The sequence below is a fragment of the Lotus japonicus genome, chromosome 6 (genome assembly GCF_012489685.1).
Source record: "Lotus japonicus ecotype B-129 chromosome 6, LjGifu_v1.2".
Taxonomy (NCBI): domain Eukaryota; kingdom Viridiplantae; phylum Streptophyta; class Magnoliopsida; order Fabales; family Fabaceae; genus Lotus; species Lotus japonicus.
This window is the reverse complement of record NC_080046.1, coordinates 8,346,974-8,372,868: the sequence shown is the minus strand read 5'-3', so window position 1 is coordinate 8,372,868 and position 25,895 is coordinate 8,346,974. Positions and strand designations below refer to the sequence as shown.

The 25,895-nt window shown below is 35.6% G+C and overlaps 3 protein-coding genes and 1 pseudogene across 4 annotated transcripts; 3 read left to right on the top strand and 1 right to left on the bottom strand.

The window, feature by feature from the left end:
- The first annotated feature begins 1,796 nt into the window (after positions 1-1,796).
- Positions 1,797-9,657, top strand: LOC130724445 (eukaryotic translation initiation factor 2 subunit beta-like). Its single transcript, XM_057575672.1, has 10 exons — positions 1,797-1,936; positions 2,541-2,597; positions 2,816-2,924; positions 3,032-3,087; positions 3,212-3,266; positions 3,408-3,496; positions 8,377-8,522; positions 8,637-8,779; positions 8,871-8,956; positions 9,419-9,657. Exons 2-10 carry the CDS (start codon positions 2,553-2,555, stop codon positions 9,494-9,496), a joined length of 807 nt encoding a protein of 268 aa, XP_057431655.1. The 5' UTR covers positions 1,797-1,936; positions 2,541-2,552; the 3' UTR covers positions 9,497-9,657.
- Positions 9,658-12,074: 2,417 nt separating this feature from the next.
- LOC130724598 (eukaryotic translation initiation factor 2 subunit beta-like) lies at positions 12,075-14,125 on the top strand (annotated as a pseudogene).
- Positions 14,126-15,581: 1,456 nt separating this feature from the next.
- LOC130722440 (protein NETWORKED 4A) lies at positions 15,582-17,851 on the top strand. The gene is given in 1 exon segment (XM_057573163.1): positions 15,582-17,851. A coding segment is annotated over 1 exon segment (1,692 nt). The 5' UTR covers positions 15,582-15,770; the 3' UTR covers positions 17,463-17,851.
- Positions 17,852-18,379: 528 nt separating this feature from the next.
- LOC130722441 (DEAD-box ATP-dependent RNA helicase 20-like) lies at positions 18,380-25,444 on the bottom strand. 2 transcript variants are annotated; one of them, XM_057573165.1, is made up of 15 exons: positions 25,011-25,440; positions 24,121-24,213; positions 23,827-23,991; positions 23,595-23,690; positions 23,330-23,404; positions 22,751-22,912; positions 22,057-22,137; positions 21,520-21,618; positions 20,979-21,074; positions 20,605-20,736; positions 19,996-20,070; positions 19,673-19,762; positions 19,510-19,584; positions 18,924-19,155; positions 18,380-18,630 (listed from the first exon to the last, which is right to left on the bottom strand). In XM_057573165.1, the coding sequence occupies exons 1-14, from the start codon at positions 25,257-25,259 to the stop codon at positions 18,979-18,981; spliced, it is 1,665 nt and encodes a 554-aa protein (XP_057429148.1). In that variant the 5' UTR covers positions 25,260-25,440; the 3' UTR covers positions 18,380-18,630; positions 18,924-18,978. The 2 variants fall into 2 exon arrangements, with proteins under 2 accessions (XP_057429148.1, XP_057429149.1); XM_057573166.1 differs by lacking the exons at positions 18,380-18,630; positions 18,924-19,155; positions 19,510-19,584 and having other exon boundaries at positions 19,667-19,789; positions 25,011-25,444.
- Positions 25,445-25,895: the final 451 nt, after the last annotated feature.

Sequence of the window (25,895 nt, the reverse complement as noted above, 5' to 3'; positions counted from 1 at the left end):
TCTTACTGCCATCATAATTGACTGTAAATATGATATTTATGATTTGATTTCACATAATTATTTTATTAGATATGATCTGTAAATTTCTTTTGAATGTGAACCTATTAACACACTTCAAAATCTCGCAACCAATTTTTTTGTTATCTAGATACCAGTAAGATTTGAACCCAGAACTTAGGAAATTTTAATCCATGAAGTACCATTTAGGTTATCCATACCGGTAACCAATCTAAATACATACTTTATAATAATGTATTGTTTTAGTTTTCATAACACTGCAACCTTACAGTCTCATGTTACATCTATTTTCCTTTAAAAGAAAAATTGCTTCCATTCTAATGTTATTTTAATACCATGATAAATTGTTATATTTTTTCTATGATATTCTACATAGGTATAACTTGACATTTTTCAATCATTTACACTAAGTTCAAATATAAGTTCCTTTGTTTTCACATCTCTATATCTCTATACAAGTTCTTTTTTTTTTCTATGTATTTTAGTACAAAATAAGTCTTAATTTTTTAATGGAGTTGTATAGGTTTTTTATTTTAACTAATTTAAATATCAAATTTTGAATGATTTATGACCTCATCTTTCTAATTGGAGTAAAAGAGAGAAATGTAACATTAAGCATTGCATGTGATGGTGCCACTTATAGGGACTTGCCACTTTTTGGGTTCAAATTTATTTTATACTTAATAGTATAAAGTAAGATACGATAAGATAAGATAAAGTAAATCAGTCTCAGTTAAACTAAAATGTAATTTTTTTATGCTTCGGAAAATTACAAGAGCAAGAGAAGAAGACTAAGGCATTCCTAAAGAATCCTTAAGCAAAAAACGTCTCCAAGTGTGGATGATGCTGATCATGTATCTGAATCCCAATAACTGTTGATATCTGAATCCCAATAACTGTTGATACAACGTCGTGTTTAGCTAGGAAATCTGCCAAAGCATTGGTCTCACAGGACACCCTTCTCAACTTGACCTCTCAATCCTGACGCACAAGATTCTTAATATCCACTAAGACCGACACAAAACGCAAGCACCACTTTTTTTTACACCGGAAAGTTAAATTGCACCTGTCAGAGATTAATCTCTAGACCTTCTCATCCCTAACTCATATGTCACTCATCACTTACCATTTGAGTTATACGCAAGCACCCTTTGAATAAAAAAATAAAATAAGTAACTATTTTATAATAATAATAATAATAATAATAATAATAATTCTTTCAAAACAATAATAATGATAATAACAATAATAATAAGGTTAAAAAGCACTTTTGGCCCCTGATGTTTCAAGTTCGTGCAAATTCTACCCCTACTCTATTTTTGTTGATGTTTCTACCCCTCATGTTTTCAAATAGTGTACCGTCTACCCCTCCGTCAGTCAGACGTTAAAAACCAAACGGAATGAGTTGATTTGACTTTTTTTTTATATTATTTGGACTTGTCACGTGGAAATTACAAGTGAAATTGAAAAATGGGGCATGAGAGATTCAAACTCAAGACCGGTGAGTAGCAAAACATGCATTTAACCAGTTCAGTTACATACATAATTGATATATACATTAAGTAAATTTAATTTATATCATTTCCTTGATCATCATCAACTTCATATACTCCTCTTCATCTCTCTAATCCACTCAGGAACCTCTTTTGAGAAAGCCTGACTGTCGGAGGGGTAGATGGTGCACTGTTTGAAAACATGAGGGGTAGAAGCGTCGACAAAAATAGAGTAGGGACAGAATTTGCACAAACTTAAAACATCAGGGTGAAAAATGCTTTTTAGCCTAATAATAATAATATGCATTAGCACGCACCGTTTTGAAACGAGAAAGAAAAGGGTTTTTGATTCCAGAAAAACCAGACACAGCGATAGATAACAGTAAACGGATTTCGCTCACTCTCTCCTTCGATCGCTGAATTTCGTATGCATCTTTTCCCTTCTCCACGCCAAAAATCGAATCTTTTCTTCATCATTGTTCAACCCTTTTGATCTTTTGTTCGTGCTGTGCGTATTCATATTTGATTTTTCTAGTTAGTCTCTGATTATGTATTCATACTCACCCTGAGTTTGATGAAGCTCTTCTTCTTTGAAAATAGCAGCATACCATCATGTTTAATCTTAAAAAGTTGGCATTTTTGATTTGTTATTGCTATTAATCTTAACTTTTAGCTCACTGTTGTTTGTTTTTTTTTTTAATGTTGTTGTTCTTGTTGCTATTGAGTTATTGATCAAGAACAATAGGGATTTCAACTTAGAAGAATTAGAGCTATATGGGTTTGGCTATAGGGGATTATTTCTTCACTGCATTTCCTTGATTTTGATATATGAAGCACGGTCCGTGTCTTGCTTTTTGGATTTTAGTCATGTCGCAGTACCGGTGTCGTGTCCGGTGTCCGTGTCAGAGTCCGTGCTTCATAGATTTTGATTAATAATTTATTTTTTGATATCTGCCTTATTGTTCTACATTCATCCTCTAGCTTGCTACTCCCCCAATATTGGAATTTAATAATTTTCGCTTTTCATAGGTTTCAGTAACCATGGCAGATGAAGCACAGGCTGACCTGAAAGAGGAGGTTCCCGAAGTAAGTTTTCGTTCTTTGGTTTCTGTACTTTAATGCAATGTTACACTTGATTGGTTATGAGCCTTTGTAAACAAAGAGTTCTAAGTTATGTTGTATAAATTGCTGTTTTCTGATCATGGCATTTAATGTACAATGTTCCACCAAACTCCTTGATTTATTGGTACTTCTGTATTTTGGAGCTGTACTTCCTTTTTTAATGCATGGATTTCTTATTGCAGATTGTTCCATTTGATCCTACTAAGAAGAAGAAGAAGAAGAAAATCACAATTGTAGATCCTGCTGATGATTCAGTGGACAAGCTGGCTGAGAAGACAGAAAATCTGTCAGGTATCCAAACTGAAATAAGTTAATTTTCTAATGGTTTTTGACTTATCTACATTGCCGTTGCCTGAGGCATCTGTTATTGTTGATTCTAATAAGCGTTTAGATTACAGTTTCTGAAGGGGTTGAGAGCACATTCACTGGTTTAAAAAAGAAGAAGAAGAAGCCGGTAAGCCAATTGACTTTTTGTGGTTAACAATTTTGTATACCTGTTTAATAGCTTAAGTGTTTAAGATAGCTAGTTTTTTTTATTGGTTGGAAGCAACTTCACATACGATGCTTGTTGATTATAGGTTGAAATGAGTGCCTTAAATGATGAAAGTGTAGATGCTGTTGAAGATTTGGATGGTAAGCAGTCGGTTGAGTGCATAAAAATTATTTGCCTGACCTTTTAAAGGCTTGCATGTTAGGTCCACCAAATTAAAATAATGTCTTAACTCTTAAGTGAACTTCATTGAATGCTGAAGATACGATAAATTCTTTGCTTAGGTCCCATTGAAGAAGATGAAGAAGATGCCATACCCTTGCAACCTCGTTATCCTTGGGAAGGCAGTGATCGTGATTATGAATACGAGGAGGTATAAATCATTTTACATGCTTACTCTAAAGTATTCCTCTCCTTAATTTGTCATTGTAAAACTATTTTCTAATGCTCTTATATTCACCAAGTTCCAAAAAGGTTTCTGAACTGATTTTTTCATTTTATGTGATTCTGAATATATGGATTGTAGTTCTTGCGGATCTTCCCTCTTATGTTGCCATATTAATTTTATAGGCTGTACTTGGGATCTACGACTGGGCTGTTGTTTTAGAATCTTTTGCATGCTTGAGATTTTTTGAACTTGAAAGCTTGTTAGCAATTGGTTTACACCCACCTCAAGTTTACATTTGATTTTATGGAGTCTAAATTAATTAATTTTAAGTGTTATTTATCCCTTGTTAGAAATCATAAGTTAGAACCACACAACACCACAAAACCTTAGGCTTAAGGCAATGGGTGTGTGTGTTCTTTATTATATATGCACTTGTGCACTTGCCAATCTAGGCAATGTAAGACTTCTTTGAGTCACCACTTTATTATCTCTATTACTCCCCCTCAATTGGGACTCCATTTTTTTTTTTGCCTGTGCCTTGCACTCCAGCGGGAACATCAGTGGTTGTTGGACTTGTGCTCCTTCGTTGAGTCTGCCTTTCGACTTTCTTTGTCTGGGCTAGTACTCTAGCGGGAACATCGAAGTTCCTTGGACTTGTGCTCCTTCGTCTGAGTCTGAGGCCTTGGCTTGCGCAAATGGGACTGCCATTTTTGCTTTTTTTTTTTAATTTTTTTTCCGGATTTTTTTTTCATTTTTTTTTGGGAAGCGGAAGTCATGGCTTGCACCTAAGATACCCAGATTGAACCAGATTATTTCCAACTTTACTGCTCACTCAAGCTGAACCAGCTACCACCAAGCAAGCTCTCAAAGATCCTAAGTGGTTAGCTGCAATGAAGGCTGAATATGATGCATTGCTTGCTAACAATACATGGACATTGGTTCCACTTCCCAGGGATAGGAAGCCAATTGGTTGTAAATGGGTTTTTAGGGTGAAGGAAAATGCAGATGGCACCATCAATAGGTATAAGGCCAGACTTGTGGCCAAAGGTTACCATCAAGTCAAGGGGTTTGATTATTCAGAAACCTTTTCCCCTGTGGTGAAGCCTATAACTATTAGGCTAATTCTTTCCCTGGCTATTACTAAGAGTTGGCATATTCATCAACTTGATGTGAATAATGCCTTTTTAAATGGAGCACTTCAAGAGGAGGTATACATGCAGCAACCAAGTGGATTTCAGCATGAAGACAAATCTCTTGTTTGCAGACTTAACAAAGCTCTTTATGGCCTTAAACAGGCCCCAAGAACTTGGTTTGACAGGTTGAAGTCAGCCCTTGTGAAGTATGGTTTTAAACCAAGTAGATGTGATCCATCTCTCTTCACTTTCTACACTCCAACTTGCTGCATCTACATATTAGTCTATGTAGATGATATTATCATTACAGGCAATTCCTTGCCTCTGGTTCAGAAAGTAGTGCAGAACCTCAACTCTGAATTTTCCTTGAAGCAATTAGGCCAACTTGACTACTTTCTTGGTGTTCAAGTGCATCACCTCAGGACAGGTCCTTGCTTTTGACACAAACTAAATATATAACTGACCTTCTTGAAAGGGCAGAAATGGGAGAGGCCAAGGGGATCTCCACTCCCATGGTTAGTGGAGCAAAACTCAGCAAATATGGAGCAGATTACTTTGCTGATCCAACTCTCTATATATCAATAGTTGGTGCTCTCCAATATGCAACTTTAACAAGACCTGAGATCAGCTTTGCAGTTAACAAGGTCTGTCAGTTTCTAAGTCAGCCTCTAGAAGAGCATTGGAAGGCTGTTAAAAGGATCCTAAGATACCTTAAGGGTACTCTCTTTCATGGCCTGCACCTCAAGCCTTGTAGTTTGCACACTCCAGTCTCTCTTGTGGCCTTTTGTGATGCAGATTGGGGATCAGATCCTGATGACAGGAGATCCACCTCAGGCTCTTGTGTCTTTTTTGGTCCAAACCTTGTCTCTTGGAGCTCAAAGAAGCAAACCCTGGTGGCTAGATCGAGTACTGAAGCAGAATACAGGAGCCTAGCTAATACCTCTGCTGAACTGTTGTGGGTTCAGTCCCTTTTGCAGGAGTTGCAGATTCCTTTTCCTCCTCCTAGGGTGTTTTGTGATAACATGGGTGCAGTGGCTTTGACTCATAACCCAGTTCTTCACACTCGCACTAAACATATGGAGCTTGACATCTTCTTTGTGAGAGAAAAAGTTCTCAACAAGTCTCTTTTTGTGCATCACATTCCTTCTGTTGATCAGCTGGCAGATTTGTTTACCAAGGCTCTATCACCACTTCGTTTTGAAACTCTTCGTGACAAACTCAATGTGATTGAGAAATCTCTTTCTCCCCCACCTTGAGTTTGAGGGGGCCTATTAGAGTAATATAGTTACTGCTATATTAGTGTTACTGTTAAGTGTCATTAGGTAAATGCTGACTGTGTTATGTTCAGTTAGTTGTGCCTAGCTGGCAGGTTTGAGGGGGCTTATTAGAGTAATATAGTTACTGCTATATTAGTGTTACTGTTAAGTGTCATTAGGTAAATGCTGACTGTGTTCTGTTCAGTTAGTTGTGCCTAGCTGGCAGGTTTGTTAGAGAGTTAGTTACATGCTTAGCTGTCAAAGCTTAGCTGTCAAGGTTAGTTAGAGTTAGCTTCTTCTGCAAGCTAACAAATCTCATAGTATAAATACTGTAATCTCTCTTGTATTCATCACCTTTTTCAATCAATGAAATTCAGTTGAAGATTTTCAACACTGTTGGTTGGTTCAGGAAGAGTCTTTTTTGTCTCACTTTATATCCAATTTTGTCAAAATCAAGATTTTACTTAGGTTTGTTTATGTGGGTGAAAACTAGTAAATCGCAGGATTATAACATGTACATGTGCATAAAAAATAACTTCGATAAGGAAAATAACCTTTTAATCACCTCATAAAACTAAATTAAAATTTCATTAGCATAAGCTTAAATGCAACTCATTATAGTCATATATAACTCATGTTCTTCATAATAATAAGTAACAAAAGTTCATAACAAATCTTAAGCTCAAGAAAATAATCAACTGTCCAACTCTACTAGAGTAGACTACTACTCTATAATCTAAAATTGTAGATATCTAGCCTAGTATATCTGGGAAGCAAGCCCCAATCAGGATAGTCATTATCCACCTGCTCATCCTTATCAATGGCATCCGCATCTACATCTTCACCTTCATCTACGAACATCCATATGGTCTACAGTTTCACTTGCACCACCAACACTACCACTAGATTCCTCTCTTTCTTCTCCAACTTGAATGTCTTCATCCAAATCCAAATTTGGATTTTTATCATTCTTCTACCCCTATACCTCACCAGAAGCTCAGTATAATGCTCCTCCTATCACTCCATCCATGCCTCATTGCCATTTCTTCCAATAAGCTTTGTGATCATCCAGAATCTGTTTTTTCGTTTCAACTTTTTTTTCAAATATTTAACCTGAATCTCATGGTAGGATGGTGTTTTAAATCCTATACCATGTCGGGCAAATAAGTCACACTGACATGTGTCCTGGAACTCTTCACTTTTTGCCACCTGAAAAGGGACAACATTGTTAAAAAAAAGGAGGCAATTTTTAAGCATGCATCTTCCCTCTAACTCTTTTTGAAATGGAGTTGATGGCAGCTTGAGAGCTCACTCCCCTTTTATTGAAAAGGGTTGCTGGACTCTCAATTTCCTTCCTATCTTGTTTCTTGATTCACCATTAGTCATACCACTGGCAGGTCCTTCACCCTCTTTTGTGTCTGACTTCTCTACGAATTTGTATTGTAACCCAACAACAATGTCCCACATTTGCTTCCTAACATCATAAGGAACAACTGGGCATGCTCCAACGTCTTTCTTAGTTTCTGCTAAGTGATCTTATGATGTATTGATTGTATTCACTCTCCTATATAAACCTTCTCACAGTATTTGCTTTTTATTTTTTTCTCGCATCCCCATTCCCCATCAATAGATACCCCATGGTTCCAGGCCACAACAGTTGTGATTCTGGCGGCATTCTTGTGAATGTTAGATCCTCCTCCAATGGACCCAACCACAGACCCACTACCAGCAGCACTTGAGGACATGATTTCTCCTAAGATAAAAGAAAAAAGCACAAAAGAAAGGCAAACGAAGAGCACAATTTAGAAGCAAAGAGAGATGAAAGAGGTGCAAATATGAAGAGTAAGAATCATATAATTTTGCAAAGCAGAGGAGTAAGGATTATACCAACATGATCTGCGAAACAGAGCACCAAAGAGAACCACGAACTTGTGCGTCAAAGTTGAACCAGAAACTGGGCAGAGCTTTGAACCACTTATGGCTGAGATTAAGGCTTTGAAATTGGGGAACGAGAGTTTCACTTTGTGCAAATGGGAGGGAAGGGGGGAAAGGGAGAAATAGTGAAAAATAATTAGGGATCTAGCAAACAGGGTTGTGACACATCCATCAAGATCGTGTTCCCATGATCACAAAATGAAGATCGCATTGCTGAAGTGATCTGCGGAGGTTGTGATTCCACCTTCGATCCAGCTAGGAGTCTGGCAATAAAAGTGGGATCGTGCGATCTCACAATCAATTGATCTTGACAATATTGTTCAAATCAATATTATGTGTTGAATGGTGTCATATAGTTTATATTTGTTCTTTACAATAGCTTCCTGAATTATTACCTAAACTATTTTTACTTTCTCTAGTTCTAGTTCTGCTTCTGCTTGGTCAAAACAATTTGCAATATCTTCTGATGTCTCCTCTAATATTGTGATATTTTTCTGCCTGTTAATTTTTCCCTTCTGCATTATAATGTTTTCCTGTACAGCTTCTTGGCAGGGTGTTTAACATTCTACGTGAGAATAATCCAGAGCTTGCTGGAGACAGACGGAGGACTGTTATGAGGCCTCCGCAAGTTCTACGTGAGGGAACCAAGAAAACTGTTTTTGTGAATTTTATGGATCTATGCAAAACGTATGTTAATAGTATTATGCACCTGTTGACATATTTTTCTATGTTGCATCAAAACTATTTTTTTCTGGCTTCAAACCTCTCCTTTTGCTGATGTATTGCTGTCTGATCTTTTAGGATGCATCGGCAGCCAGACCATGTCATGGCTTTCTTGCTTGCTGAACTGGGTACAAGTGGCTCCCTAGATGGACAGCAGAGGTTGGTAGTGAAGGGAAGATTTGCGCCAAAGAACTTTGAAGGAATCCTGCGGCGATACATCAGTAAGTATCTGGATGTTATTTGCATTGCTGTGTATGAACTATCAATATCAAGCCATAGGGGTAAATGTTGATCTATATTCTGTTTTTTCAGATGAATATGTCATTTGCTTTGGATGCAAAAGTCCTGACACTATACTTTCTAAGGAGAACCGTTTGTTCTTTCTCCGGTGTGAAAAGGTGAAATTTCTATGTGCCCATAGCCCCTCTTTCTTTCTCTCACTTCTAGGCTCTGAGCCTACACTATTTGCCCCATCCCCAGTCAAAGTAAGACGAAGGTTTCTGGCTTGGTGGTAATTTTACCAAGGTGCCTTCGCTGATTTGAAGGCTTTTGGTTCAATGGTGAATTAGTTTTGGTTCAGCTTCTCTAAATAATGTTTTATGTAATTTTATTCACCAACTTGAATTTTTATCACTCAGACTTAGTCTAGTTCTTAAAGCTTTTAGATACATGGAGTTCTTTCTTACATCTTTTTGTTACAAATAAGAAATACACACAGGAGGTAAATCTAATTATGGAAACTAGTGTGAAAGTGCTTCTAATTTTATCAAATCTCTAGATAGGTCAAAGTAATTGGCCTTCTGATGTAGGTCATTGTAAGTACTCTTGGATATTTTATAATTTTGATTTGTTGCTTGCAGTGTGGATCAGGAAGATCAGTGGCTCCAATCAAAGCTGGTTTTGTTGCGCGTGTTGGCCGTAGGAACGCCGGGACATGATTTTATCTCTTTTTGTTGTTTTTATCTGAACATGTAGACTGGCTGGGGGAATGAACCATGTCCCAAAAAAGTTTAGCCTATGATGCATACGTACTTCAGTTGAGTTTATTTCGGTACATTTTTTGTTTGCTTTCAGTTTACATGATGATTTTCCTTTGAGACGTGTTGGTTATAAAAAATAAAAGACAACTCAGGTTTAATTAATTAAACTAAATCAATTAGCCTTTTGTCTTAAACTAAATTGAAATCTGTAGTACAAACTCAGAAGCATGATGGAGACAGACAGACAGTGAGGTGCTTGGTGATGGTAATTTGGAACTTAGGGACGACACACAGGATAGGGCTATGTTTCTAATGTTTGTAGCTAGGGTCAAGAATAGAGAATTGAACGTCAAAAAATATTAAGAATTGAGGAGTATGTTTCAATATGGCACCCCATTTCTAAGTATGGAGTCTATAAAATTCTTCATTTATACTTCAACTAAAATTCAATTTTATTATTGAAATGAAAATAATTATTCTAGACTAAATTTCCAAATAACGTTCTTTTTTGGTACATTGAAAAGATAAATTGCACCCTACAGGGATAGATCTCTATGCCTGAATATTCCGATCCTAACTCATATGTCACATAGCTCTTACCACTTGAGCTATTATTTGTAACGTTCTTACAAGCTTTAGAAGCGTTTATCATTTTCCTCCATAATGTTTTGCATGCTTATTAATAAAATTAGTGCATGAGCGTTTTACAAGCTTTAGAAGCGTATAAACTAATAATATTATTGTTCGTTTATCAAATTCAAAAAATACAAAAAATTAATTAAAAAAAATCAAGAATTGAAAACCAAAATAATGAGAAGATGATTTTATAAAATAATTTAAAGATGATTCTAGTAAATAATTATAAGATTCTAGAAAATAATAAAATATTTTAGAAAATAATAATCACTTTAAAATTTGAAAACTAACTAAATCCAGAAAGATATATAGAGATGAATCTTATGAGATTTCATCATAAAATTAATTAAAAAAATCAAAATCTTATAAAGTTTCATCACAAAATTCAAAAATAAATCTGAATCTTATCAAATTAGGGAAAAACCAATTTAGGAGAACAATTATAAGGAAAAAAATGCAAGTTATCAACCTTGAAGTTTGACTCACGTGCGACTTACTCTCTAACATTTAAAAAGGTGTATTTATCTTCTTTAACTTACTAAAATGTAAAAAACATTATATCAGTTTTTTCATTACTTTTAAAGAGTTCATGACATGATATGCACATAAAATCTTTTTTCCCTAAATTACCTACCATCTCTCCTAACTTTTCAGTTTTCATGTGCCGTGCCAATGCAATTTCTGTTTTCCTATTCCCTTTCCTTCCAAGCGAGACACAGAAAGAACAAGCCAAGCTCAACTTATTATTGAGGAAATTTTATGACATTTCAACTGGGCAAAAGATCGGAAACTCTTTTTTGTGGTATTGGGAAACTATTTTCTATTAAAAGGCGAGTTTAATTTATCTCTTTATAATTCTAGCGGATAGTTTTTTTTTTTGAGAAAACATCACAACATATCTAAAATTCATAAAAACCAATAATTATATAAGATTCTACAAAATAATAATAGATTTTGGAAAATAATAATTCGTTTGAAATTAGAAATTAACTGAATCCATATCAATAAGAAATTAACTGAATCCAATAGGATATAGAGATGAATCTTATCAAATTTCATCATAAATTCTAAAATAAATTAAAATCATATCAAATTTCATCATAAAATTTAAATGAAATTCAAATCTTATCAAGTTAGAGAACAATAAATCCTAGGAGAACCACTTTAAATAAATAAATAGAGGAGGATTAGAGGTGGAAAAACACGTTAAGATTGTTAGAGTTGGAAACCTCAACTCTGAGAGTAGCGCATAAAGTGAGAATAGGAGCATTCGTCAAGCATACAAAACAAAACTCTAAAGAAGTTTTCTACAACCAAGTAATTATTCATTTTTTCTTTCACTCCTTTATTATTTTAGCTGAATGAACATCACTTGAATGAACTCTTAAGCATGTTACTAGTGTTGTGTTGTTACTGGCGTATGATGAATGGTGTGTTTTCTTCATTATTATTCCTCCCTTTTGATGTTTTGTTCATGTTGTGCGTAATAATTATATTTTCTATTCTTCTAGTCTCTGATTATGTGTTTCTATGAACTACTCGTTCTTCTTCTTTGAAAATAGCATCCAATTATGTTTAATCTTAAAAAGTTGGCATCTTGATTTGTTTTTGGCTATCCTTAACTTTTAGCTTTCTGTTTTTTGCTTTTTGTTTTTTTTTAATATTGTTGTTCTTGTTGCTATTGAGTTATTGATCAAGAGCAATAGGGATTTAAACTTAATTAGAGGTTTATGGGTTTGACTATATGGGATTATTTTTCTCCATTCACATCCTTGACATTGATTATTAATTTATTTTTTTGATATCTGCCTTATTGTTCTACATTCATTCTCTTGCTACTATTTTTTTCCCCTCAATATTGTAATTTAATAATTTTCATCTTACATAGGTTTCAGTAACCATGGAAGATGAACAAAATGATCTGAAGGAGGAGGTTCCTGAAGTAAGTTTTCATTCTTTGGTTTTTGTACTTCAATGCAATGTTTTCCCTATATATGTTACACTTGATTGGTTATGAGCCTTTGTAAACAAAGGCTCTTAAGTTATGTTGTAAAAATTGCTATTTCTGATCATGGCATTTAATGTCCAGTATTCCGCCAAACTCCTTGATTTATTTGGTACTTCAGTTTTTTGGATCTGTACTTCCTTTTTTAATGCCTGAATTTCATATTGCAGATTGTTCCATTTGATCTTACTAAGAAGAAGAAAAAGAAAAAGAACATCACAATTGTAGATCCTGCTGATGAAAATGAAAATCAGCCTGTAAGTCAATTGATTTTTTGTGGTTAACAATTTTTTGTACCTGTTCAATAGCTTAAGTGTTAAGGTAGCTAGTTTTTGTTGTTCTTGTTGGAATCAATTTCACATGATGCTTGTTGATTATAGGTTGAAATGGGTGCTTTAAATGATGAAAGTGGAGATGCTGTTGAAGATTTGGATGGTAAGCAGTCAGTTGAGTGCATAGCCTGACCTTTCAAGGATTGCATGTTAGTTCTACCAAATTAAAATAATGTCTTAAGGGAACTTCATTGAATGCTGATAAATTCTTGGTTAGGTCTCGCTGAAGAAGATGCTATACCCTTGCAACCTCATTATCCTTGGGACGGCAGTGATCGTGATTATGAATACGAGGAGGTATAAATCATTTTAAAGCATAATATTGTAATATATTTCTGGGTGGAGATTTTTTCCCCGTTGTATTGACATGTTTTCCTGTGCGGATTCTTGGTAGGGTGTTTAACACTCTACGTGAGTATAATCCAGAACTTGCTGGAAACCAGAGGAGGACTCTTGTTATGAGGCCTCCACAAGTTCTACGTGAGGGCACAAAGAAAACTATTTTTGTGAATTTTATGGAATTATGCAACACGTATGTTAATAATATTATTCCCAACTAATTTTTTCTGGCTTCATTCCTCTCCTTTTGTTGATGTATTGCTTGCTATCTGATCTTTTAGGATGCATCGGCAGCCAGACCATGTCATGGAATACTTGTTTGCTGAACTGGGTACAAGTGGCTCCCGAGATGGACAGCAGAGATTGGTAGTGAAGGGAAGGTTTGCACCAAAGAACTTTGAATCACTCCTGGGGAAATATAGCAGTAAGTATCTTGTAGTTATTTGTATGAACTATCAAGCCGTAGGGGTAAATGTTGATCTATATTCTGTTTTTTCAGATGAATATGTCAAATGCTTTGGGTGCAGAAGTTCTGACACAATACTTTCTAAGGAGAATCGTTTGTCCTTTCTCCGATGTGAACAGGTGAAATTTCAATGTGCCCATTGCCCCTCTTTTTTTCTCTCTCACTTCTAGGTTCTTAGCCTACACTATTTGCTCTCTCCTCTCAAAGTATGAAGGTTCTGGCTTCATGGTAATTCATCCATTGAATTTATGGTCAACTATTTTGCCAAGTGGCCTTTGGTCATCTGAAGGTTTTTGGTAATTAGATGGTGATTTATTTTATGTTCAGCTTCTCTACATAATGTCTGATGCACATTTTTTCCCTGGTAAATTTAGTGATCTTTATCTTTGACTTTGAGTCAATGAAAATAGTCATACTAGGTTTTCTTCTAGTTTTAAATCTTTCTTGCACTATCACTAACTTGAATTTTCATCAGTATAATATCTTGTTGCATAAGTTTCTTGAGTGAAATTTTTTGGATTGACATAGGTCATTGTAAGTACTCCTGGATATCCTATAATTTTGATTTGTTGCTTGCAGTGTGGATCATCAAGATCAGTGGCTACAATCAAAGCTGGTTTTGTTGCTCGTGTTGGCCGTAGGAACGCCGGGACTTGATTTTATCTTTTTTGTTTTGTTTTTATTTAAGACTGACTGGGGAAATGATCGAACCATTTCCAGAAAAATTAGCTTATGATGTATACTGGTACTAAGTTGGGTTTATTTTAGTACTTTTCGGCTTGCATTCAGTTTACATGATGATTTTCCTTTAAAACGGGTTGGTTATAAAAAAATAAAAAACAACTCAGGTTTAATAAATTAAAGTAAATCTAGTAACCTTTGTCTCAATCTAAATCGAAATCTGTAGTACAAACTCAGAAGGATGATGGAGACAGTGAGGTGCTTGGTGTTGGTAAGGAGGGCGGATCTACATTGAGGCCAGGTGTGGCTTTAGCCACACTGGTTTTTTTATTTTTATTTTTTAGAAAAAATTTATATACCATGGAGTGTCGTGTTGCAAAATAACAAACCCAAATTCTATGTCACTAGAATTGGACAAAAAAGGCTATTAAAGCTCATATCCAATCGTTCTAATGTCTCCAATTTACCAATACTTGCCGGAATTGCTCCATTTAATTTACCAATACTTGCCGGAATTGCTCCATTTAATTGATTATTTTTCAGTGCGAGAAAGCTAAGCTTCCTTAATTTTCCCAGTTCAGTAGGTATACTCCCAGTAAGCTCGTTATAATTAAGTTGCAAAACCGTATCACTTAACAGATTAAAACAATTTTGAACTATCTAATCTATAAAACAAAGAAAGGAAGAAAGAAGTTCAAGACTGTACTTTTACAACTTGCAAAAAATGAGACAATCGAATATTCACATGACAAGAAAAAATAGTAATGCATCAAACTAGAGCTTAAAACGATGGTAAATGAAAATAATTATTAATACACGCTGAAAAGGGGAAGAACATGAGAATTTGGGTTTGTTATTAATTATTTTTCACTTTGCTTCTTTTATTATATTTCGTTGTAAGCCTAGTCCTTCTTGGAACCTAGTCCTTATTGGACTGTAAACTCTTATATTTCCATGAGAAACTTTCTCTCATGGTTTTATTTATAATATTTCTCTTTTTTGAAAAAAAATATTTTCAATACATTTTAGTCTATAATTTCTTTTATATTTAGCCACACTGGTATGTAAGGTCTGGATCCGCCCAAGGACACATAGGATGTGAGATGTTTGTACTGAAGTCTTGAATTTTTTTATCTTAACCACACTTGGAACTTCTGTTAACAATGTTATGGATACCAACAACACATATTGGTTCAGTTAATAAGGACATATCACTTCCACTTAGAAGGTTGTGTTATTGATCCCCGTTGTTGATGTGAGAGTTGTGTTAGTGAACAATTTGTAAATACCTCTGTAAGCGACTTATGGTTTTAAAGGCATGCCCTGATCTGTGGTGATAATTAGATCAAGTCGAACTCATAAAAAAAAGTTTAACAAAGAAAAAGTTGTGGGTAGTTACGCGTTCTAAAAAAAAAGAAAGGTTAAAACAGGTAAAAAATCAACATTGTAACTCCTATTAATGAAGTTTTATCATCTGTTATCTTAACGGCAATTGTAGCTTCAGTCAACAAAATTATGGGTAGTTCCACGTTCTAAACAAGGAAAGGTTAAAACAAGTAAACAAATTAACACTGGTGTTATATTAAGTTATCAACAATCCTTTCAAAACAAAACATAAAAAGTTGTTAACAACATCTTGTCTCATCCTTGAATCAATATACTGGGAAAAGGATTAACCATTCCCAACTTTGCAAAAGTTGGGAAAGGTGATTATTTTCTTTTCATTTCTTCTATTCAAAAGTAATTCACAGGCAATAACCTTTTTTCATCACAATGAAGAAATTGACAAAACGATCTATAACCTTTGAGATGGACCGTAACGTGAGGCAAATGTTGAAGCTGATTGAAGATGATGGAGATTCATTTGCCCAAAAAGCTGAGATGTATTACCAGAAGAGGCCAGAATTGATTTCTCTGGTTGAAGAGTTCTACCGTGGTTATAGATTTTTGGCTGAACGTTACGAACACGCGACAGGTGAATTGGGGAAGAACATGCACTCTGATAGCCAATCCCAAGCTTCATGTATTTCAGACACCGGTTCTGAACCACCCTCTTCTTGGCCATCTCCTTCTCCTAGAAAAGTGGGGCGTCGCATATCTAGCAACCGCGCTGCAGGCTTTGATTTCTTCCTTGGTTCTGGTGGGAACAACAATGCTTATGATTCTGCATCTCAAAAAGATGGAGATGTGTCTTCTACTTTGACAGATTCTGATGAGGAATTTGATGATGCTTCATCTTTTAATAGTTGTTCAGGTTTCTTTGCGAATGCAAGCGAGCACAGCATGAACAGAAGGGTGATGGAATTGGAGATTGAGCTGCGTGAGATGAAAGAAAAGTTATGCATCCGTGAGGAGGAACGTGTGGATGCTTCTTGTAGAGGGGGAAGAATTGAGAATGCTGAAAATAATGTCCGGGCCAAAATTAATGCATATGAACAAGAACTGAGGTATGTGAATGATAAGTTAAGACTCTCGGAGAAGGAAATCTCTAAATTGAAGGCTGAGCTTGAAAAATGGAGAGCAATGGAACCAGATCAGTTTCATACTGCTGGTGCTGAATTACCATCAACTGAAGAAGAATTTGAGATGGAGCTAAGATTCACAAAAGAAAAACTTGAGTCTTCGGAAACTGAAATTGCTTCATTGAAATTTGAGGCAAGTAAATCATCTGAAAGTATTCAGCAATTGCAGGATCAACTTAACTTGGCTCAGAAGGAAAGTGCTAGTTGGAAAACGAAATTCAACTCTGAGAAAAGAGAGAGCACTAAACTCCAAGAAACGCTCGCGAAGTTGAAAACTAGCCTAGTAGACCGAGATCATGACATCAGGGATTTAAAAAGTGCTTTAACTGATGCAGAGCAAAAAATCTTCTGTGAGAAAGCTCAGGTAAAGTCTGAAATGTCCAAATTGATGGAGAAACAGACTCATATGGAAGAGAAGGTCAGAGAATGGGAAATTCATTGTCAATCTTTGCAAGAGAAGATAAGAAAGATCTATTCTGAAAAAATAGAGATGGAAGAGATACTCAAAGGAGAAATTGAGCAATTAAAGGAAGACAATAGCTGCATGAAGAACAGCATAAAAGATCTCAATGAGAGCATTGATGCTTTAACATTAGAGAGAGATGATCTCAATGCAGAAGGAGGTTCACTTAAGGAAGTTTTAAATTCCAGAGATAATCAGATTGAACAAATGGACATGAATTTGAAGCAGTTACACATGGAGCATGTGCAACTAATTGCTGGAATGGAAGAGGCACAAAGACAGGTGAGAGAGCTAAAAGCAAGATCTAAGGAACTAGAGGAAGAGATTGAGAGACAAAGGGTTGAGATCTTAGAAGGTGCTGAAGAGAAACGTGAGGCCATAAGGCAGCTATGCTTCTCACTTGAACACTACAGAAATGGGTATAACAAGCTTCGTGAGGCTTTCATATGACACAAGAGGCTCCCAGTTTTGGCAACCTAATACATCTGCATGATTACATGTGATCTTGTAAAATCTACTAGAATAACCCTACCCTTCTTTCCCCTTGTATTCTTTTTTCTTTCCCTCACCCTAACTCCTGTGTCTGAGATGTCTTTCTTATACTTTGGTGTGTAATGTATATAACCCAAGGTCATGAGAAAGTAGAACTTAGATACGGTAGCCATAGTTTCATGATTTGAATGACAAACCTGTTTATATATGTTGGTTCTAAGTCTCATCCGTTCAGTTAGGAAACTCTGCATATTGAGGAGAACTCATAAATGTGGACCAGTTGATATCTGTATCCCCACTTTTTCTGTTGAGTCAAGGAAGTCGATTTTCTGTTGCAGTGCATGCAAAATTCTGTGGTGGATTCGGTTTCAAGTTTTCCATTCTTCAACTTCTGCAAGAGGGTAGACTTTATGCCTTAGAAACACTTTCTATCCACTTTTTTTTAAGAAGATAACACTTACTATCCATGAGTTATAGGTGATTGACTCTTTGGATGATACTATAATTTTTTTCAATAATCCACCCAATTATCGATAATAAGGTATATTACACATACTAGTTTTGCTATTTATTAAAATATAATGGTAAACTAATGACTTGACCCAAGAAAAGTATTACTTAAAATAATTGCTCAATTTGTAGCATCTAAGGTGTATAAACTTACAACTGAGTGACACAAGCACAAAGGACGGCCACCAAAATAAAAGAGCAAACGATAGCTGAAGTTGTAATCGAAAAAGCATAATTGCCTTGTTTTCATGGGTTAAATGCTTAAAAGTCTTAAAATGCATGTTTGGATACACGGCGAAAAATCGGTGGACAGCTACAAAACCCAAGAGAATTGCTTCTATCCACCCCAGTTTTCACTCACCGTGGTTTTGCACATTGTACTCAAACATGCAAAGTAACAAACAAAATATGGGAGTGGAATACACCGCACGGGATATACATAATTCTGAGATAATTACAATGAGGAAATAAATGTATATTTGAAGCAACAGAAATTTAAACAGAACTATTGTTCCTAAGATTACATAAGATGCATCACCTAAATGACAAACTCTACAGTGTGTGTCTAGCAAGTGTGAAACAATACGTAGACTCGCAAACTTAACAAGAAACTTGCCCGTTCTCCAGCATCTTCGAAGCAACAAACCTATAGATGCACTAAGTCCAAGTCAGCAGAGCATATCAAATAAGTATTAGGTGGAGGGGGAAAGTCCGAAAGAGTAAGTGAGATGCAGCAGGAAGATCCATCATAAATAAGTTATAGGAATACAAGCCAGCAACACTTCTTTATTGGGTGAAATTCAGGTAAGATATACTAAATCATGTGGATCTTACTCCTAATTTGATGGGTCTAGATGAGATGCACATAAAGTTCACATTATAATGAAGTATTGAAAAGAAAAAGGAAAAAGCCAAGAAAAAAAAGGGCCAATTACCAACCTTGAAGGCTTTAGCAATTGCCGTCAACCAAATATGGGAAGCACCAGATACTTCATTAATCATCCCAGGCACTATCTGCTGCTCCGTCTCCTTTAATGTTTGAGGCAGTCATCATAAATTTGAACTTATCTTCAATGTTAACTGAAGCAGCTCCCGATCCAATGTGTTTGGATAAAACAATATTTGCCTCTCTTTGTGCAGCTGCTGCTTCTTTCTCCTTTCTTCTAGCAACCTGGAGGCCAACAGCACAAGGTTGAAACAACATCCTGAATTGACAGTGCTTGGGCAAAATTGAGCATAAAGGACAGAAACCTAGCACACCTATTTATACCACTAATCTAAGGGCAAGTACTAGCATAATATAAGTCCATGCCCAGCCCAGTAAAACAACCAACACCATAAGAGTTCTGAAATACTAATTTCCCATGTAGAATACCTTTAAAATATGGGTAAAAAAATTCATGGATGAGACTCCTGTAAAATTATATTGAAAACTCACTCCTTAATTTTTCATTTACAATTTTAAGAGTTATACCAAATGGACCATGATAGGGGTCCTAATATTCAAGCAGAATAAACACTGTACCTTTCCAGTTGCAAATGCCACAGTATTTCCAGATTCAGCATCAGCTATTGCTTTCTTTATATTTGCCACAAGGAACTAGAGCAGAATTATATTAAAGTTAAAATCAAGAGAAAAATGTACAATTCAATTTCTTTAATTGAAAGAAAAGGAGGATAGAAAGTACCATGTCACGATCAGTATAAAATGAGGTAGATAGGCCGGTTGATCCTGCACGCCCCGTCCTTCCAATCCGGTGTACATAATCTTCCATGGTCTATAATTGAGGCAGCCATAACTGAAGCTTCAGGTGTGCAATTCTCAAGAAAATTAAATTGGACAGAAAAATACCAGGCAAATGAGATGCCAACATAGCAGTAGCAGAATGGCAACCCACTAACTGCCATAAGCCCATAACCCCATACTTTTTCAGATAACCTTAGCCAAGCGGTTTACAGATAAGAATCAGTCATCAAGTAGTTTTTGTTAGGAGTAGAATTGCATAAATACCTTTGGAAGATCTAGATTGATGACATGTGATACTCCTGTGACATCCAGTCCACGAGATGCAACATCAGTGGCAACCTGCATAATAAAGTATAAAATGGTTAGTAGATAAAAAAATCCCAAACTGTTGCAATGTAGTTATGCAAAAATGGCAGAGCATTCAAAATTCTAGCTAGAATTGTCTGAAGGATAAAGGAATGTACAATATGAATATCAAAGGTAAGTGTTTTAGCATGCAGAAAGTGCAGTGCATGGTACTTTAATCAGTTCAGAAAACTGAAATAGAAGGACAATACTTTTAGAAAATTCAGATTATAAAAAAGATCATTAAGCCCATGCATTCTTCTTTTCCCATGTTGATACAAGGAATTTCATTTAGCGAAGGGAACACAACAAGCCAAGGCTGCTTCACTATATTTTGGCAAGTGACACCTAGCTTCATTATATTTCTCAACAATATATTCATAACCTTAGATATCTATTCAAAACTATTAGCTGCTAGGAGTGGTGAGACACATGACCAAATCTTTAAAGAGAATCACAGAATATAGGAAGAAAATGGTGAAGTGATAAAGCTAGGGTATTGTGCTCCAGTAATGTAGGAGAGAGTACCAAAATGCTGGTAGAGCCACTCCGAAAATCACGCAAGGCAGCCTCTCTTTCACTCTGAGTGCGACCACCATGAAGAGAAACAGCAGATAATCCTTGAGCTACCAATGCTTCAGAAACATCATCACACCTTGTCTATATGCACATAAAAATAATTGAACAAGTAAGGACAAACTCCCACTGTTCCAATTTTGAACTAATATACTCAAACTCCCAATTTCTAGCAAATAACCCCATTAGGAAGATACTTCTAACAACTAATATAAATATTCAAGCATTTAACTTTTACTTTTTGCATGTAAAATATACAATAGACAATAAAAATATAAATATGATACTGATACTGATACATAGCATGAACACAGAACACAGTTTACCTTTCTCTCAACAAACACAATTGTTAATGGGAATGGATGACCACACTTTTCAGCCTGTGATGCCTCCTCTACAAGCAAACCTAGAAGCCTATCAATCTACAACAGCATAATAAGATTTCAGAGAAGAAACCAAAAGAGTCAGATTGAAAAAGAGTAACAAAAAAATAAAAAGTTGAAGAGAAAGAATTACACATTTTAAAAATTTCAAGGTAAAAATGTAAATAAATTAAATAGATTATCCAACTTCTTTCTCCACTGTCCTCACTCCTCACCTTCTCCTCATCCTTAGCTCTATAACTTTTTCTCACTCTCATCCCATTCTCTCCCACTTCACTAATATGCACACACACACATCATGTCAAGTATTCCAGAAGCGTTTTCTCCAGAAACAAGGGGAACCAAAACAAGAAACCGAAAGAAACTAATAACAATCTTTGAGGATTAATGATGGCCAATATTCTATGAAAAAACATGAAACTAAATTGATAATTTTTAATCCAGCTCATAACAAAATTGCACTTTGTCAGCTAAGTATATGTACCTTTTCATTTTCAGAAACCTTCACAAGGTTTTGCGAAACATTAGTTGTTGGGCTACTGACTTTTCCCACCTTAACTTGGACAGGACTGGTTAAGTACTCCTGAAATTTAACAGAAGATTGGTAAACGTCAAAAAAAAAAATCTTTCAGCAATTTACAAAGAAATACCTTAATGAAAAAGATTAATGCATCAAAAGGATATTTTAGGGATAACATTCAATAGTGAAGAGAAAAAAAAAAACAGGAAACAGATAAAATAAATAAAGAAGAAACAAAGATATTTCAAATGTCAAACTTAATCTACAATTGAAGATGCTACTATACTTTATGATCAAGCAGCAAGACTACTCATAAAGTAATTTTAGTGAAGCAAATGGTAATTTCTAGAATTGTTTCATAATTCATCTCGGCATATGCATTGCAAACAAAAAAGTCACTTAAGAATATCAGAATAGCACCACTCATTATTTTTACATAGCTCAAAGGAGAAAATAACAATGATAAAGAAACCATGGTGTTAAGAACAAAGGAAACCTGACCTTCGATAATTCTTCAATCTCAACAGGCATAGTCGCACTAAACAGCAGTGTTTGATGCTTCTCTGGAAGATTTCTCATTATCTGGGTATAATATTAGAAAATGTATGTTTCTTTAGTAATCTAGATGAACATCTATTAAGTGAACATAAGAATGTTATATAGTAACAGAATAAAAAGGTAATTTAATGCTGAAAACCCCCTTTACATGAGATCATATATGCAATAATAAGGCACAAAACTTCCAAGCAAGGCCATAATAGTTATGTCAGGAAAATCCAACTCATGTTAAGAACAGTGTACATACAAATGAAACAGGCTAAAAGCTTAAATCTGGAAATGAAAATTAAATTTTTACCCAGATAATGCATAATTTTTATTGCTGAATTTTGCTTTGAAAATGGTAACCTCCTTTGGTTTTATTTTCTAAGGAGATCTCCTGAAATTTTCTTGAAGAAATTTGACTGTCATGTCTTAAGTCAAACACCTTGTTTGAGGTCCAGGTTTCATAATGGCAAAAGTTGAATTGAAGAGGAGAACAGTTACACGGAATCAACTGAATTTGGAAACATTGTAAAGGAAATCAAAAACACTACAATGAAGAAGAAGCCACACTATCTTACAATAAGAATGGAATTGTCATTAAAAAACAAAAGGAAAATCTTACACACAGTAAAAAGGCACCAACAAAACTAACCTCTCTGATCTGTGGTTCAAAACCCATATCAAGCATTCTATCGGCCTCATCGAGAACAACAAAAGAAATTCTCGAGAGGGAAGTGTTGCCTTGTTGTAAGTGGTCAATAAATCTTCCAGGAGTGGCAACCACAATTTCAACTCCTGCTCTTAGTTCAGACCTCTATCATAGAACACAGAAAGAGAACGCACACAAGATCATTTACCATTATGTGGAACAGAAATAAATTTAAAATAAAAAACGGTCCTCCTTGTGCCTGAAACTCAGTACTTATGAAATACTATTACACTGTGTTTGGCATGTTTCCAACAACCCTTGACACATAACGCATGTATCAGCCTATCAGGAAAACTAGCTACGTGAAAACATACATTTAACTTATGTCCGAGGCAAACACAAAATGATATCAAAATTTGCAATGGTTTGAACATATTTAATATACAGGACATGTATGCTGCTCCTTGACCATACTTAAAAGAATTTTGTGTTGCCAACAAAACAATAGGCATCATTTGTTTTTTACCAAAGTCTCACAAAAACAGGCAGAAGCAGAGAACTATTATGTCAACATTTGATTACCTGCTTTTCAATGTTAGTTCCACCAACAACTATAGCAGTTTTAAATGACTCAAGAGATCTGCTGAAAGCTTTAACCTGCCAATAAAAAAAATTAATGCCTCAAGCACCATGTGAATTAAGGTAGATGAAAAACTTGGAGATAGTCCTGAAATTTTTTAGAGCTTACAAAGAAAATTGTCAACTAGAAGTCTAGAACCCAAGAAATAAACAAGGAATTATTCCTCAGATAACCTACAATTCATCCAAGTAAAATTACATATATCACCTCTTTTTCTATTTGTTGAGCAAGTTCTCTTGTAGGAGCCAAAACTAATGCCAGGGGACCATCACCGCGCCGAATTGGAGGTTGGGCCAAGCAATGCTAAAAATAGAAAGGAAAAAATCACAAGGAAAGGACGATAGTTTATAATTCACTTGTTTTTTATTTTTCATCAAAAAGTATCTAAGGATATCATTACAAAGACCAGTCAAACCTGTCATGTCTAATAAGTTCAGACCTGTATCATAGGAATTGTGAAAGCTGCAGTCTTCCCGCTACCAGTTTCAGCACAACCAAGCAGATCCCTTCCGCTAAGAGCAATCGGCATGGCCTGTGCCTGAATAGAAGTTGGTCTGGTGTATTCGTGATAAGCAATATCCTTCATGATACTTGGGTGCAAACACTGAAACAAAGAAATTCACAATTTTACATGTATTTGCAATAATGAAGCAATTCATTTTCAGGGCACAGGTAGCTCATAAGTACCAATAAGAAATATGAATATGATTAAAAAAGTAATAAAATCAAGTACCATATCAGTAAACGTTTCTATAGGTGTAGGAGCATCAGGAGAGCCAGATGGAGCAGTAACATCAAGATTAAGCCGTATGCGGACCTCTTCAATCTGGATATAGCAAGCACTAGAAATCAGCAACCAATACTTGCTAACATGGTTATAAATAAAAACAAGAGATAGGTAACATACTAACATCAGCTAATAATAACATTCAAAGATAGAAGGTAGCTTAGTTTAATCTTAAAAAAGAGGAAATGAAATAGTCATGAGTCATGACTCTATTAAATGTACCCTAAAGGAGAGACCGTAGAGAAAGCCAAAGCACGAGAGAATAAGAGATTGTTGAGAGTTGAGACCAAGTGAAAAGGACAGATTAAGCAAGAGATGAAAAAAAAAAACAGCCGGGTTCAGGATGTTGAAGAAAAAGCTAACAGCCCTTGATAAACCACAAAGTTGAATCCAACTTCATCACAAACTTAACAAAAAGTCAATTTGCATCCTCCAAGGTAAAATGGCAAATTTTATAGCCCCTTCTTTGACCAAAACTCACTTCTACAGTTCTACCCATTTTACTCACTTTAAAAGCCTGTCCCCGAAGGTTAGCTCAAGTCGTAAGAGCTAGGGGACATAAGGGTTTGGGAGGGTGAAGGGTCCAAGGTTCGAACCCTGAGGAGTCACTACAAGCAAAATGTCAGTATACACCATATCGCCATTCGAAACCAAACAAAACCTCAACCATGCCTTGATGAATATCTTAGCTTAAACTACCAAGTCTATAACATTAACATATGCATCACTCGCTAAGATTCAAAAACACCAAAAAAGTGTTCATCACTGAAACAGACGAAAATAAAATCAGCTCAAAGAAAAACCCTAGAGTGGCGTATAAAATTGAAAACAGTTACCTGCTGGGGATTCATGCGGGAAACGCGTTCGGAGGGTTGCCAGAGAGGGAAGAGAGGATCAGGGAGGGCGGAGGTGCGGCGAGGGCCATTGGAGAGGGACGAGTTGTTGTTGTTGTTGTTGGAGTGTGAGGAGGAGAATGCGAGCTTGGTGTGGTGGTGGTTGTCTAGGGTTGCGGAGGAGGAGGGTCTGGTGGTGGTGGCGACGGTGGTTGAGGTCGCGCTTCTCAGGTGTGGAGGCACATACGACATCGTTTTGGTTTATCAACGACGACGCAGAGAGTAGAGTGGAAGAGGGAGTGAAGTGAAATGAGTGAGTTATGAGGAAATGAGCGTTTGTTGTTGTGAATGTGATAATGATACTGATATTGATAACGACGACGAAGATGAATACCGAGAATCGGTGAATCTTCACTCTATTCGCCTAGAACCTAGAATGCTAACAGAGCTTCTTTTTTTGCTTTCTTTTTATGGGCTTGACCCAATCATATGGCCCATTGTAACTAACCTTCTATTCTTCTTACATTTGCAACACTCCTTATTCTGTTTTTCTTTTTTTCATTGCAACACTCAATAACTAGAATGAAAATGCTATTCTGCTACTATATTTTTTTAAATCATTGTCGAAAAGGAAATCTCATGTGATGACAAATACAAATCTCATTTTTACCAAACGTGGCTATAAGAAAAAACGTGGAAAGAAATCAAACATCTATTCATTTAGAGGGGTGATTTAGGGAGAAAAAAAGTCATGTGACAAACTCTATTAAAATTTAATATAAATGTTAACAAAAAGTTAATTTTGCACACTTATAAAAGTTTATGGTTATAAATATACATTTTAAAATGTGAGGGTTTAAGTTGCACATAAGCTAAATTTCAGGGTAT